The sequence below is a fragment of the Indicator indicator genome, chromosome 13 (genome assembly GCF_027791375.1).
Source record: "Indicator indicator isolate 239-I01 chromosome 13, UM_Iind_1.1, whole genome shotgun sequence".
In the NCBI taxonomy this organism is placed as follows: Eukaryota; Metazoa; Chordata; class Aves; order Piciformes; family Indicatoridae; genus Indicator; species Indicator indicator.
In genome coordinates, this window is record NC_072022.1 from 20,703,211 (window position 1) to 20,720,032 (window position 16,822).

At 40.1% G+C, this 16,822-nt stretch overlaps 1 protein-coding gene across 1 annotated transcript; it reads right to left on the minus strand.

The window, feature by feature from the left end:
- Positions 1 to 111: 111 nt before the first annotated feature.
- RFC4 (replication factor C subunit 4) lies at positions 112 to 12,099 on the minus strand. Its single transcript, XM_054386090.1, has 10 exons — positions 11,972 to 12,099; positions 11,312 to 11,390; positions 7,053 to 7,132; positions 5,815 to 5,934; positions 4,779 to 4,922; positions 4,383 to 4,503; positions 3,833 to 3,958; positions 2,804 to 2,884; positions 947 to 1,063; positions 112 to 230 (listed from the first exon to the last, which is right to left on the minus strand). Exons 1-10 carry the CDS (start codon positions 12,097 to 12,099, stop codon positions 135 to 137), a joined length of 1,092 nt encoding a protein of 363 aa, XP_054242065.1. The 3' UTR covers positions 112 to 134.
- Between the last annotated feature and the right edge of the window lie 4,723 nt (positions 12,100 to 16,822).

Genomic DNA, 16,822 nt, shown 5'->3' on the forward strand with positions numbered 1-16,822 from the left:
GAAATATTCCAGCAAGAGCTTTTCCAACTGCTAAGCAGCTTTTTATTGCAAAAAAAAACTGTACAAAAGCACAAAAGTCTCTGCTCTCAGAAACCAGAAGCTGCTCCACTTGTGGCTAGCTGCTGCTGGAGAAGTTAAGTGTTCTGTGTTAGCTGCTGCATCACAAGGGCACAGAGACTCACCAACTGCAAGTACTCATCAGCACCATCTGCCAAGCATTTGTCTACTTCCTGCAAAAAAAGAATGAATAGAGTAAAACTCTTAAAATGCTGGTGCTTGAGACAGTGGTCTCTTAGGTTACAATGGAGAACAAGATAAAGTTTGCCAGCTCATTAATTTGCAATGGCTAGTCCAGCAGCCACATCCCACACCCATCACACTTCCTTTGAGGCCCAGACACAACAGTTCATACACAGGAAGGGAAGCTCTTCAGCTGACTGCTAGGAGCCATCGCTACAAGTTACCAACACTACCTGGCCTTCTTTCAGAGAATTTAGCTAAATCACCACAACTTTCTTGTCTTCTTGGTCAAAATTTACCAAATTATTTAATTTGAAAAGGCTGCAAATTCACATTTTACAGCTCCCAATTTTTTTAAGTGCTGACTTAATCTCATCCTGATTTTCCCTGCCATGTTCTATTAAAAAAAAAAAACCAACCCCCCACAAAAAGAAAAAAAAAAACAACAAAAAAACCACCCCAAGCAACTCCAAATTCACAACCCTTTTCCTTGAGTTCCATTAGAACAATATAATGTATCTAATAATTCTCTTCAGTGTATTTCAATTTGTTGTGTAATTTCTCAGGACAAAAATTTAGGCTGTACCAAGAAACATTCAGAACCAAAAATCAACCATTTTGTACTTGGGAGAGAGAGCATGTACCCAAAAATTGATAAAGTGGAGATGACTGTGGTGGGGTTTATTCAACTCGACTACAGACTTACTGCAAGTTTCTCAACTATGACAGATTTCTGCTTGTCGCTGTAATCTTCACTCTCAACAACAGCATCGTGCAGCTGGTTCACAAGCTGAGCAACAGCATACCCTTCATTTATGAGATTCTGTGTCAGGGAAAGAGGAAAATGGAAATAATTTAGAGGCAGAAACACCACAAAGAGGAAAACCAATTGGAAAAATTCTGCCTGTACTAGAAGTTCCTCTGGAACTTTGATAGGACAAGTCAGTAGTTTGTGTACAGTTCAACACCCTGCCCGACAGTGACCTGCATGAGCACCCAGGAAAGACTGCGAGAGCATGACAGGAATATAGCCATCGTTTTGTCCAAACATTCTTCCAGGTTCTGACAGTTTACATCTTGGGGATTTCATGAGCTAGAGACATGTTAAGCATTTAACAACCTTCACTGAACCTGTCCGATCTTATTCTAAAATTAGGCAAGCTTAGCATCCACAGCATCATGTGGCAGTTTCACAGCCACCACATTTTAAAGTGCCACCTACTTGGATTTATTTTCTTCATCTGGCAGTTGGTAGCCTCAGAAAGGCAGAGGTCTGGGTCTATACAGCCAAAACTTTTAATAAGATGAAAAATATGGTAAGTAAAGATAGCCCTCCTTCCTCTTTTTTTTTTTTTTTTTGGTATTATTAATCAGTGGTGCCCAGTTACAAAACCAGCAAATACTGAAGCTATGAAGCCATTTATGCAGAGAGAAGTTTATGAAAATAGAAAAAGAGTTGGTGCAACCTTATTTTTCTGTACAGCAAGAAACACACCTATGCTTCACATATCGTGGACAAATTGTATCAACTACATATTGAGCACTAACATTTGAAACAAAACCCCACTGTGAAACACCTACTCTAGAAACTGGAGACCTGTTCCAAACTACTCCATTAGACTAGATCATGTTTTGAGGAAAGACCATAGCAGCTCTAAAGATTTAGAAAACCTGCATTATCATCTCTTAAGATCAACACATAATCAGGCATCATGGTAGGTAAATGTGAAGGTGTAAGAAATCTGCACAAATCCTTGCACAACAATTTTAAGGTATGTTGCAAGTTTACTGGACAATAAATCCAGACTCAAAAACAGAGGTCATGCCAAAACTATCCAGTGCAGCTCATCCAAGTAAAAAGCAGGAGGCTGACTCATACTGGCTTTTTCCATACAGATGTGGAATATTTTACTGGAAATGAGACTGATACTATGGCATGGTCCTCTCTATCAGAGACAACATCTTGATGTAAAATCCAGTTCAAGAGTGTCTAGGCCTTCTTTAAATTAATGAGATTAGGAATTCTTCAAAAAGTAAGAATCTTTTCTGTATGAAAACAGTAGCTTGGGCTTCGCCAGCTAGATCTGTTTTGCAGTTTGTAAGACAAATTTAATCACTAATGTACTGTAAGACTGACAAGAAATACTTTAAAATTGAAGACTTATTACAGCATTATTCAGATATTTCCTATCTGACACAGCTTTCAGGTAATAAAGAAGGTGATAAGTCCAGAGGCCAGTCCAGTCTACTGAAAACATCTCTAAAGGCCTGAGGCCAAGTGTCTGACTAGGAATTCTTACTTTAATTCAGACCAACAGCTCCACATGTCATCACTTCAACTCAAGGGAAAGCCAGAATCACACTAGAAGGAAATCTTGCAGCTTTGACAGCTCTTCCTCAGAAGGGAAAGATCAGGGAACCAACTGGTAAAAGACACATTTCCTAAAATGCACATCCTAACTGACCTGGGGCTAAGTGATCTTTAGCTGCAGCCCAGCAACAAAGGATTTGCATGGAAGTGACGTAGAAAAATATCCAGGCTAGAGCACTAAGAGGACTCTACCTTTGCCAGGGTTTCCAGCTTCTCAAAGGAACCACTCCCACAGACAGACAGCAGTTCATCAATTGTTTCTTTAGGGATGACCTGTAACAAGAAGCTACATTTCTTACTTTCAACTTTGTAAACTTAAAATGGGGGTTGATGGTTACAGTAACATAAAACTGTTTCTGAAGGAGGCCATTTTATCCATTAATTCCTTCTACACACCCAACCACATTCAAGCAAGTAAATAAGACAGACAAGCTAAATTTTGAGAGCAAAAAGTCAGCTGCAATATTTGTCCTATCTGAAATAAAAACTATATAATGACAGTGATTTGTCAAAAGTCATCTTCATAAATCCAACACACAAACACACAATTGCTTATTCAGGACACTAAGTGGAGGACTACTTCACCAATGAGATCAGCCAATACTTTCTGTACCATTCTATACCTAAGCAAAACACCAGGGAGACATACAAAAGAAGACATGCAACAAGATCAGACAGTAAGTCAGAAGACAAAAAGCTGGCAGACGCCATGACAAAGTGAAACCTGAACAACTTGCTGGAAGTGCATCATTAAAGTCCATTTATTTTTCAGTTTCTCAGCTCCTCCCCTTTCATGCTTTAGAGAGTAGTTCTTTTTGCTATAGTAACACCTTCAAACAAGGTTTATTAAATACATTTCCTCTCAGGTTTCTCCTGCCCCTGTCAGTATTATTACTGCTGTTTTGTTAAAACACAAAATCTAGACAGATCCTTGAAGAGACATTGTCACTGGGAGCATTAAGTTGAAAGTGAGCTGTTACTGAATGTCATTTCTCTGTGGTGTTTCCAAACTGTATTTTCCACTGTTTATACACAAACACACACACATACACACATCCAATTCTAGTGGACAGTGTATTGGTAACACACTGCAATACTAGTGAGTACAAACCAAATTTTGACAAATCAAACTTTGACCAGAGGTAGATAAAGTAGCAAGTAGATTTACTAGACAAATGCTTTTCAGGGTAATTACAGGAAAAACTATAAAGCATGGCTTACCCCAGCAATTTCAGTTACTATTTTCTCTGTGATCTCTTTCCCACCCATTAGGCGAGTGGCACTTTGAAGAAAAGTAATTGCTTTCCTTAAGTCCCCCTCTGACACTTTAACAAGGTATGACACTGCCTGAAAAATAACATCAGAAAATGCCAAGTTATATGTTCACTGTTGATTCAAGTTCAGTACATTTTCTAAGCACACTGATTTTAAAACACCAAGTAGTGCCCAAAGCAGATTGTCACAGATGGGCACAATACACAAGTTACAAAGCAACCTCTCTACTAATATTAATGTGTGTTGACAATTTCAGAATGCAGCATGATTTAATGCAAGCATACACAGCACAGAACAAAAAGCCCTACAGTTTTGCATAAAATTGCTCAAGTTTTAGCATTTCATTCCATCTATGGAAGGAGAGTAATACGTAACTGAGTGAATATATTTAATACAATTGAGCAGTCTGGAGAAGTACACTGACTTACCCCCTTTCACTGCAATGGAACTACACACTGGATTGAGGAATAAAATTACATGGCAACCATAAAGTTACCTCACTACTGATCTTCACATGTTCCTTCTCAGCAACGTCCAATAGCCTCTGCTGTTGGATTTTGTCTGACAAAGGCTTGAAGCGGAATTTGGAGCATCGAGATGTTAAAGGTTCAATTATTCTAAAGGAAGGAAGGTGTTAATGAACACATGGGTCAAGTTCATACAAAGCCAAGTCAGAAAAGGGCAACAAAGACTTAAAACTGCGTAACAGTTAAAAGGAAAAAAAAAGGTGAAATGTGAACATTGTCTTCAGTCTTATATCACAGACCTACATCTGTATGAAATGAAAACTGTGAAAATCAGGTATCAGCCTCTCCAGGGTGAGGGGATAGGGGAAGAGACTTCAGAACAGGAAGGGTAGCAAGTCCAAACTGACAACAGATTCCACACACACCTGCTGATGTAGTTACAAATAAGGCAGAAACGTGTTGTTTTAGATTCTTTTTCCATTGTGCGTCTTAAGGCTGCCTGGGCTGCTGAAGTCATTGAGTCTGCTTCATCCAGTATCACAATTTTAAACGGAGGGCACATTTTACCACTGAAAAATAAGAAACCTCTTATCCAGGAGACACGCAACGTACAGTACAAGTGAAGGAAAAAAAACTTCACTACAAATATTAAGTTGTATTTTACTTATTTATCCCCAACAAATAGAATGTATGCAGAGGTTCGATCTTTTTTATTTTTACATAAAGCACTAACGTGTGATAAAGGAGGTGGAGGGACATGGCTGAGTTCCCATAAAACAATGGACACTTGAATACTACAAAGTCCTCTAAAATTCACACTCGAAGTTTTTTCTTTTAACAACTCATACAGCTCTTCTTATTACAGGCTTCCTGATTCCTTGAACTTCAAAGAACACTCCCACAGACTAATTTCAGTACAGAAGACCACTTCTTGCCAGATGGTCCTGGCATGCAGTTTCTTCCTGCTACTTTCCACAATCTGTTTTTTTTCCACACATACAGCTTCACCTACACAGGGTTTCTCACCACCAGAATCTTGCTAGAGTCTTATAAACTAGCACCCATCTGGTATGAGATGTTGCAGATTAGAGGTACTAGAGAAGTAACCTCTACCACAATTTACCCAAAGAAGCTTTTCTTCATGTGGTACTCAGTATTTACCAAAGCAACAACATATCACCAAATCCAGAAGGCTTGATCCGCTGGGATTTTCCCTGTCTGCCTCTCTAACAGAACTAGTAAAAGTTCCTCTCAGGTATTCAAGTTATCAACTATGGATGATCCAGTACCTGATTTTCAACATGAAATCTACATAAAGTCAAAGCTTAGCCAAAGGACTGTTCATGTAGTAAACTCCTGGGCAGTGCTGACCCATCACTTAGATTAGAATTCTTAAATTTATCTAAATAAAAACAATCAGATACTTTGTCCTAAGCAAGAGGGGTTTGACCAAGCACTTACTCTGAACGGCTTCCAGATGCAGTTAGCTGAGCAAAAGCTTTCACTTTTTCCCTAATCACTTGTATTCCACGCTCATCAGAAGCATTTAATTCAAGGACTCTTTGCCGGAATAATTCAGGCCTGCAAAAGTTTTTTTAAACAACATGTTAGCTGCTAACTCTTGTACAAGTCCCTTCTGGCCTTTTTTGAATGGCAGGTGTTATTTTTGCCAGCATTACTAAACAACAGACTTTGTTAAAAGACAGTTGAGATCATTAAGCACTAGGTAAGAATTTCCATTAGCTATTTTTACAATTGCCTCCCAGACTGCAGAAAACAATGAAGTGTAAAATTACATCAGTTATTCAGGAAGAAAAAAAAAAAAAAGTAGGAAGTTGGCTTTCTACATTCAGAGCACTCTAATACATGCATTTCTACTTATAGGCTGTGAGCAATGTGGAAAAACAAGTTAAATGCCCAGATACAGTCACTGGCAGCACTCTGCCGTTGCAAAACTATCAGAAAGAAATACCTAGAAAGTATAATACAGACAGTATTTAGCAGCAGTACTATACAGCAGTGTCTCTGATTAAAAAAAAAAAAAATACAGCAGGTTTTAAGTTCTGGGAATTGAAATGAACACACAAGATAGTCTTCCCGCTATTAAACCAGAAATGGTTCTTTCCAAAGGCAACATGAGGCAAGAATTAAAGATGACAATAGGGACTGGGGAAAGGAGGTATTAAAGTCAACTTTAGATTTGATCATAACATCAGACAACCTTCTCATCCATTTTTTGCTTATGGGACACTGAATTCACTACTGAAAAACTCCCAAGCATTACAAGTGAGTTGGTGAATGTACACATGCTGAATTTTAGTCTGGCTCCCAATATTACTTCCATAACAGAAAGGCTACAATTCAGACATTTTATGAAGTACTTTGAGATCCATGTGTATCTAATAACGATTAAAACTAATTCCCTTACAGAGTTCAGTAAGGAATACACAAGCCATTTCTATCCATACTCTTAGCTACAGGGCTACATGGCAGCTAGTCTCAAGTGTTGAAGTCTGTATTAGTAACAGAACTTGTGGCAGGACAAGAAAGAAATCTCATGTTAGAGCTGAATTAGATGTGAAGATGTCCTGAAAAAGACACAGAAGCTAAGCAAGAGCAAGTGAGGACCAGAGACACTCTGCCACATTATTAGAAGATGTGATGGTTGATTACACCAAAGTAATTTGATCCCCGCTTACCCATAGAGTTCTCTAGCAGCTGCTAAAATAGTGGAAGTTTTTCCAGTTCCAGGTGGGCCATAGAACAACAGATTGGGAAGCTGAAACAAAAAGGCAACATTTTAAAGAAAAGCAAACAAACAAAACAAACCTCAAACAGGAAAACCTAGTGAAAATCAGAGCACCTACAGAAGAAGAAACTATCTACTCCTCCAGGTAAATAATACCAAGTCTTTCACTTCTAGATCATTGTACAAAGTGCTGGAAAAAAGGACAAATGCTGTTTATAACACAGAATGAAGAGAATCATCACACAGAATGCACTGTGTTAGAATCACATGTTCTATCAAAACTGATACTAGAGTTTGTATTTTATTTTTATATAGCCCTTTCAGGTCATGTCTGAGATCACTAAAGCCTACAGAATTTGCATTCTGACTGCAGTGACATTTATCCAAGGATGCCTTCAAACAGTCTGGACAATTCTTGCAGTGCAGCTGTGACAACATCTGTCACAGGTTAATTATTCTTTACTGTCTCAGCTCCCCAGACAGCCTTTTCAAGCTGTGCTGAGAATTCTCTGCTGCCATTAGCTCTACTGCAATAAATCCAAGGCAGCCTGTAAATGCCTGCACTATATTGTGGTGAGTGCACTGCAGACATTGCCTAACACTAATCAAAGAGAGACTGGCAAAGGCTGACTGGAATGCATAGTGCTGGCAAAGGAGGAGACCAGGGGCATTTCTTAAAAAGATTGGGTTAACTGATCTTTCAAATAATTTAATTAATAACCTCAGCATGAACAGTAAGAATGTAGTAAAGAAATATGCTGACACAGGAAGATGAAAGCAGCACTACAAAGACTGCAGCAATAATTATAGGTTGATGCTTATTAGCAGCACAAAGCACAAAATCTCAGAATTTGAGAATTATAGCTAAATATTTGCTAGATGCCCGGAATTCATCATCTGGAATAAAATTACTCGTTTTGTCTGACAGTCAAAGAAACAGTGGAAGGCTGTGTAACACAGTAGTCCTAGGATGTGTATTTTCAATACAGATGGAAAATTACTAATACTAACAGGAGGCTAATAAGACTATCCGGAAGGCTACACAGTTCAGGTCATCCTTAGTCAAGGAATCCAAACTAGGTGAGGTGACTAAAGGAGTGGCCCCTTCTGATTAGTATCGAAAAGACAAACATCTCAATATGATTTTATTTCCAGCCCTTAATATTTTTTTTTAAAGTCAACTAAATTTAGATTAGAGAATTTTATGCTGAATATAGCAAGCAATGCAGGCAGAATGGGAACAGCAAACACAAAGTAATCCAGAGAGCAGAGGAAAACAGAGGAGTAGAAAAATCCATAATCAGAAAATGGAAAAGAGACCAGTTTGGTAGACAAGCATCCCATTTTAACAACTAAGATAAGACACAGAGAACAGATTCATCTGTGTATGTAACCGTAAAAGTACAGACAGAACCACTTCAGTCTTCAGTCAACTTATAGTAAGTAAATCCACTTCCAGTTTTGCCTGCTCTTTCTGCCAATTGTCACTTGCTCAGTTCCCCAATTACTAGAAAGTAGACAGCACCCAGTACTTGTAAGTTTGTTCAAGTTTAGTTAGATACCACAATATTATTATTTCTCTGTAACTTTTAGGAAAGCTCCAAGGAGAGGAAATATTTATTGAACGACAGCTGAAAATTCACCAACCATGGTAGTTTAGCACACTCCAAGGGTAGACATTTTCATGGAGATTCACAATTTCATGCCTCTGTGCTAATTCACACTCTATGAGTTCTCAAAATTAGCATTAATAAAGGTTAAAAATTTTAACAAGATTCTGTTTCCTAATTCCATTAAACCCATTTACTACTGTTTCTGTTTCAACCTCCTTTATCCTTATTTCCAACTGAAGTTCTCACCAGGGTTCACACTACTTTTTCACCGTGCAGAGCTGTTATGTAACTGTGGCAGTATTTTTAAACAGACTGCAATCTGATCCGGTTACCCATTTTCCATGCATGCTAGGAGTAAGCAGAATACCTGCAGGAATCACCCTGCACACAGGAAAGTTACCACACAGTGCAAACCCCAGCTCCTTTCCTAGATATTTCAGTACAAGTGAATACGTAAACTGCAATGATAATCCTACACTTAACTCTCTTTTTGGTCGCTAAGACACCATCAGGTAAGTGAAAATCAAAAGAATACTATGACACTTGTCAGTTTCTTTGCAAAAACACAACAATAAATCAACTGTCCTACAGACAGAAATCAACTTCTCCAGTTCAAAACCACTTGGACTCGGGTGTCTCCAATTTATAACAAGATTGATGCTTGCTATTACAGATGGAGACATAGCAAGGACTTTAAAGTCCTTCTCCATTTAGTCCCAAAACAAGGCCCACAGATACAGGCCAATCGACAAAGGACTGGATCTCCATTTTCAACACCAAGGTTTAAATAAAGCACATTACACAAACCTACAGCATTGTCACAGCTGTTTCTTTGATCTTGTCAGATCTTCAAATTGCCAGCCACCTCAGAGTTTAAATTACACTTTTGCCTTTTTGACAGAATGAGTTCTTCCATGAGCTAACAAAAATATCCAAATTTTAGAAGCTTCAAGTATTTTCAAATACTTGCATGACTTTGTTCTCAAATGCCTTGCTGAGTTTGGGTAGCTATGACAAAAAGCAGAATTTATAATTTATCTTTTCAGCTCAGGAGGCAGTCAACATAATCCAAACAACACTGCTGATCCAGAAGCTGTAGGGTTTTAAATAGCTGTTGCTCAAAATAGAACTTCACAACCCATCACCTAAGCGCTGTTACATGATTGATATGTCCAGACAGAAGAGGTGGCAACACCTCATTTCTCCTTAGTTGTTAATAGCTCCTTACAAATAACCCCAACTGCACAAACATTACAATATAACAGCAATGCTCTTGAAACCCCGATTTCTAGTAGTATAGCATTATATACAAGGTCACATAGCAACAACATTCTCCAAGTGACTGGAATCTGGAGGCATGAACTAAAGACAGAAATTAAACAAGTCTTTCCCACTTTTGTCATACCAGCTTCATTTTGGCTCCCTATGGCTCAAATGAAAAAGGTACTTCTGCTCTTGCAAATTTAAATTAGCATTTTCAGATAGAAATAGATTCATATTAGTGAAAGCCAGAACTGCAGAGAAAATTGTCTGAAGAGAAAATTTTCAAACACTAAAGACTAGCTGTGCATTCCGTGCATGACAGTACACTGCCAGTGAAAGAATTCTTGCATAAAACTTTGAAAGGTCCAAATTGTTTCTTCTGGCTATTGGTGAGCAGACAGCCATATCACAACTGTCACTTTCAGAACATCCTTATCAATCACTTCCAATGGCATTAGAAGCCTATGAAAACAGAAACAGCTTTTGGAGCACAAGAATGACCTTTCTAGGTGAAATGTTGAGCAAAAAAACGTTTCAGCATGTATGAAGGAAGAAGTCCAGATTTGCAAAAACATACAGCCACCTCTTGGCTGCCTACTTCTCCCCCCCAGTCCTTCCATCTCCCTGTCACTTGGTTCAGAGGAAATAATCATCATTCATACTGAATATTTATTATTTTTTTTATCCAAAAGCAAATCCAAGTGCAAACAAAAGCAACTGAAAATGATCTGCTCATCCATTTGTTATTCTTATGTCATCGTGAAATTCACCTGATTCACTTTTACAGCCAAAGAGACTTACATGGAAACTTTAACCCAAAACGTTTGATGATCACAATCTAAGCAGGAGATCTGGCATATAACTTAAACCTCCCAGATTAGTAAATATTGTATCTGTTTTAAAGCTTAGCAGTTTCACAGAAGCACTGACAGATCGTGAGAACTGCTTAGGAACTACTGGCAATCCAGATTTTTTTTATGAAAGAAAAACTTCACCCTCCTCTTCAATATGAATGCCAAAAGCTATTCAGCCAGTAGCTGAATAGTAGTGTAGAGATAATAAAAGCCTTTCCAGATTTGAAATTACTAACAAGAAGTTTACCAGTGGAGCTCTTCCAGAAAAATTCCAACCGCATCACGGAGCTGACAATCGGAGCTGGAAACATCACAAATTTTATGGATATATCACAACCTACTACAAGGAAGCCACTTAGTTTGTTTCTAAAGTACCACTATAAAAGTAATCATTGTTGAGTTAGAAACAAGTAGTTTTCATTACCACTGGCTAAAGTTTCTGCTTAAACTAATTTGACAGATGTTATCATTACACTCACATCAGCACCTTCCAAGGACTTTTTCAGCACAGCAACAACTTCATCCTGGAAAGCAACTTCATCCACGTTTTTGGGTCGACTAGATAAAAATACATTAAATGCAATTTAATTTGTTAGCTAACAAAGTTTCACAAGAAAAATGAAACTGAGAAAAACGTTTCCCTTTCTGATACACCGGGTACTGAAGAATTGCTACGAATTTTCTAATTGAAGTCAAAATCATAGCAGGAATGCCTCTGGTCTGCATTACTGAAGCGATCTAATTTCTCAGGAAGTTGTCTATTTCTATTGTAAATACCTGCCTGAGCTGTTTTTAGAAGCAGAACTATACTGCACACTGCAACTTCGTGAGCACACAAAGGCCTCTAAAAAATGAAGCATTTAATGCACTTCTGCATTAAGCCAAGCGATGAAGCTGCACCACTTGACATGGGTAATGGAAGCATTTCCTGCTAACACCTACACAGAGCTTTGACAGTAGTTCAGAATGCAGGTTTTCCTCCATAACACAAAGAGTTAAACCCGTGTTTCCTACAGCTGCTACCTCCTTTGCTATGCACCCTTCCCCTCTTCCACATACCCTCTCCACAGCCAACCTCCCCCGCAAGACCAACCACTGCCACCCCGGTCAGCGACCCCACTGCCCCAGAAATCCCTTACTATTTCTCCACCCAGGGGATCGGTTTGAGCCTCTTGCTCTCCCCGCTGCTCCCAGCTGCTGGGCCCTTCTCTTTGGCAGCAGGGGGCTTGGTGCTGATGGAAGACGAGCCCTTGAGGAAGGCCTGCATGGCTCCGGCTCGGCTGGGCTAAGACGGCCGCCTTCACCTCCCGCCTCAGCCCAGCCGTTAGGCAGAGCACAAGCCGCACACAGGCACGACACCCAAACCAGCCTCACCACACCACAGGCCCCACCAGCCCTTCCCGCCAAGCCGCCACAGGCCGCGGGAGAGGCCGCTTCCGCCTGCCGAGAGCCAACCACAGCGCTCGGCCCCACCACAGGGGCGGGAGCTGACGTGACGCCTTGGGGCCAGCGCCTGTCGCCAGCTCTGCGCATGCTTCGGAGCCTGAGCGAGCGACTGGGTGGGGAGCGGGAAGCGGGGGCGCCCCCTCCGTCCGGGAGGTGGCGGTACCTGAGGGAGCCGTAGCCGCAACCGCGCCTTTCTGTAGGGTGACCACTGCGGGTGCCGAGTGGCTGGAGCTCTCTGTTCGCCCTCGCTTCCCCAACAAGTGGACAAATTTAAAAAAACAAACAAACAAAAAACCACCACTAAGCTCTGTACTAATAAAAGCAGCAGCGCCGAAGGCAAGCAGAGGAGAGGTCTCTCCTGTCAGGAGGCGGGGGCCGTTGCTGTCCCGACGCAAGGGCCGCTCCCCCTTCGCCTGTCTCTGAACACACTCTGTGTGTATTGGGGGTCTCTGAAAGTGACATCCATGAAAGCCGGAGCCTCTCCCAGGCTTGCCCTGTGCTAGCTGCCTGTGTTGATTTGCGATTATGCGGTTATCGCCCTTCAGCTCTTCTCCGGCATTTGCTGGTCCCATGCGAGCAGCTCACCCAGGTGTACACGCCCGGGGGTTGTCTATGCAAAAGCTGCCAAGGGAACAAAAGTGAATCCTTTTTCTTTTCTGTTACTTCTAGTAATCTTCATTATAGCAATGCCACGGGAAAAAAAATGAGTGGTGTGATTGATGTGACAGTTCCCCTTTAGAGGACAAAAAGGCATCCTAATAGATTTAACACGCCCACGTTTTGTATGTGCTGGGTAGCTGCAACTTCTACCAATTACGTACCAGCTTTGTGAATAAAACAGTAAAGTAATTCTGTTACCATCAGCTGTATATTGTGTGGCTGCAGCTGTCCTGCTTTGCTGTTGCCCAGATGCAGATGCCCTGTTTTAGTGCTGCCCCTCAGCTACTCCAGGGCACAAGGAGCTGCCAGAGTGGCCTGGGTAGCCATGCAGATATCACCCAGAATAGAACCTGTGCAAAGGAAAAGAGTGGATTGCAAATGGTCTCTATGACAACAGATGAACAGCCTTTGGAAAAGCGGATGCGGGAAAGAATTTAGGCTGAAAATGCATCACTCTATCAATGAGACAAGCCTGTAATCTTTGTCTGGGCAATTTTAAGTAAGCTGTTTCCTCTCATCTGCCATTCTGCTATGGAAGAATGAAATTCAGATTGTAGCCTTAGCAGCAAGAAATGCCCACACATATAATTACTGAAGTTGTCTTGTTCTAGATGAAATGCAATGTTTTTTGGTTGTGTTCCCCTCCTGCCCTGTGATTATATTTGGTACTTCCTAGTCATGGTAACTTGGAAATTGTAAGGATGTATAAGCAGCTAGAACTGATTAGCTCTCTTTCTGAAACTATATAAAGCTTTGTTGTGTTTTTGAACCTTTATTCTGTTTGGTGATCTCTATTCAATCCACTCTCCTTATTGGGGCCACTTCAAGTACACCAGGCATTTGAGCCTTTTATCAGCTATGTATGAGTTTCAGGTTCTGTTCACCAATGGAAGTTCCTGTCTGCTGCATTAACTATGTAACACAACTTTTTTGTTTCATTTCTTTTACAAAAGTTTAAAATTCCAGAGAGAAAGATTGAAACCCAAGCTCCTCGTTCTTGCTCCCTGTTTTTCTCTCCCTCTTCATCAGATACACAAGGACTGGAAATTGCACTTGCTCTTTTCTATTGAATTGCATTCACTCACCATCTTAAGGTCCAGCAGATCAAACCCAGACAGTTACGATATTCTCTCATTTGTTTAACTCCAGCATTTTCTCAAATGAGACCCGTAGAAACTTCCAGTCTAATGCATTGAAAGGCCATTTTAACTTTAAAATTAGAATCAGTTGGAGCATGCTGGATTTATTCTTATACGAGACTATTAAGATTATTTATTTTAATTTATAAAGCTATACAACCCATGATGTGCTAGCATTTAAAAAATGTAGTACCCCAGTGGCAGATGGCAACCTTCTTCATTCTCATCATAGCCATGTCCTACAACCACACTTGAACCCCAGTACCTTCCACATATCTCAAATCCAGTTTCACAAACAGATCCATCTGCTCAGTGAAATGATGGAATATATTGCACTACTACTACTACAGCAGACAGGAGATAGAAGTGGGAGTGTGTGGTGGGATGGGTAAGGAGGAGAAGGCTGCATCTTTTGGTGGCAGGGCAGTTTTTTAGCAGCTTGAACTGACCTAAATGGGAAGCCTGGGCTGTTTCCTTCCCAGTTTTATTCTGCCATCATTTGCAGCTGTATAACCATAGGATGAGGCTTCAAGAGCTCATCTGGCAGAAAAACAATGTCAGGGGTTAGGAATAGTAGCAGAGCAGAAGAATTGATTAGGGGGAGGACATCTGTCATTTTAAGTTACTCTGCCTGATACTCTGGAGACCTGCCCATGCCTACATCAATCTAGACCTTCAGTCAGTTGACATTAATGCTTTCTAGGAGATGGGCCCTTTTTTATTTTTTGGCACTGAAAGTGGGCAAGTGGCTTCCTTAAAATAAACTACATAAAGTTTAGGAAGTAAGCTGGCCCTAAAAATTGCAAGATCGCTGTCCAACAGCTTTGTCCAAACTTCTGGCCTTGTTTTAGAAGAGGAAAGATGGCAGAAAGTCTTGGAGGAAATGAGTACAATGGAAATGGGGATATATGGATTTTTTTAAAAAAGAAGTCTAACAGCAAACATTTATCTAATAATTTTCAGTGTTGGAAGACTTCTGTCAGAGCAGACTGAAACTGGTAGTTTCTACTGCCTGAACTGCATAAACAAAAGAAGGTTCAAAGCAAGATGGCAAGAATGTTGGAAGGTATGAATTGGTTCGGTTTGGTTTGGTTTATGAAGAGATAATAACTAGGACAGCATTTGCCTCAGCTCAGGAAAGAGTGACTAAAGGACGTGATCACTGTATGGAAAGTCATAGCTGAGATGGATATTGTGAATAGGGAATTATTAATTCCTTCTCAAGATGCAGGAACCAGAGGCCTGAAATTGAACTATCAGGCTTTACATTTAAAACCAAAAAAGTATTTTTCACACAATACATATTTAAATTGCAAATTTTGTTGCTACCAGACTTTATGGCAAATAAAGTTATAAATAAATTTTGAAAATAACTAACCAGGTTCCTTAAGAAATGGAATATTAAATATGATCAGAAAAATGCAAACTTAAGCTCAGAAAAGCCCATAAACTACAGATCACTGCAATCTGAAAGGGGAATACTGGAGAGGGACTCTCTCTTTAAGTGACCTCTTTCATACACTCTTTCCTAAGGGTATATTAATGGTCTTGCTCACAGATGGGCTACAGCCCCAGTCTATGTCAGGACAGCTGTTCTGGAGCACAGAGAGTGAATGATTCTTGTAAATGACAGTGACAAAAAGGTTTATGATGGGGAAGGAATAAAGGGAGAACAGAGAGCTTTGCTAAAACTAGTGTCTAGAGCAGCCTCTTTTCCTTCAGAATGGATGTCAGAAGCAGCTGTTCTCATTTTAAGTGGAGTATCTGAAACAGCAGCTGAGGCAAAGCAGGTCAGGCTTTGCAAAGCTTAGGCAAGAAGGTAAATGTGAAGGCAGGGACCTAAGCATTGCTGAGGGAACCTGTGTGTAGGAGAAAAAGTGTACATGCATGTTTTGGTAGAGAAGCCCAAATTTGTCACAAGAGCTGACTGAAAGGACAGAACCATAGCCAGAAAGAGACAGAGAAGCACTAACCCTGTAATCTTCTTAAAAGCTAAGCAAGAGCACTATTGACTGAAGTGTACCAAAAAACCCCAAACCAAATAAAACCAAACAGAACAAACAAAAAACCAAATCAAAACCAAACCAACCAAACAAAACCACACATAAAACCAAACAACCCCCCTAATCCCCCCCAAAAAAAACCCCAACAAAAACAAACAACCAAAACACCAAACAAACCAAAACCCAAAACACCAAAATTAAGAATATTTGAAATCTGGAGTGGTATTTTCCTTTACTATGTGGCTGATGTTACAGAAAGGAAACAGCCCTCTATGTGCCTTCTTTGTAGGTATGCATCAAAGGAGTATCTGATTCATTTACCAGTTTCTTCTACTAATGAAAACGTGCTGCAGCTCTAAAGTACTGTCATAACCAGTCAGAAGTGGTGACAGTGTAATTACCTTTTCTGATTGTCCCAACAGTGTTACAGATCTTCCTAGCAAGAAATAGAGCCTCACCCTTTGATGTGAGGATCAGACAACCTATAGACAAAAGCTAAGGGAGGAAGAGGTATGATACCAAAGCAGCTTGTTTGCAGAAGAAGGAAGTTTGGAAAGGGATTCTAAACTTTTCTGATATGAAAGTGTCTTCAAATACAATCTATACACCACAAGGCTGTGATCTTCTTCTGGAAGGAGATTTTCCTGAAAAACTAAGAGGAAGGACTGGGAAAATGGTGATAATACAGTAAAGAAGGTAGGCTAGTTTCATGGATGGATCATCTCATTTTAATCTTTAAGAG

Excerpts from the sequence above, each read along its gene's own strand:
- RFC4 (XM_054386090.1), bottom strand. The coding sequence starts at position 12,099 with ATGCAGGCCTTCCTCAAGGGCTCGTCTTCCATCAGCACCAAGCCCCCT. Across the intron at positions 4,923-5,814 it reads GCATCTGGAAGCCGTTCAGA|TGGTAAAATGTGCCCTCCGT; the intron begins GTAAGTGCTTGG and ends CTTATTTTTCAG. Across the intron at positions 231-946 it reads TCATAGTTGAGAAACTTGCA|GAAGTAGACAAATGCTTGGC; the intron begins GTAAGTCTGTAG and ends CTTTTTTTGCAG.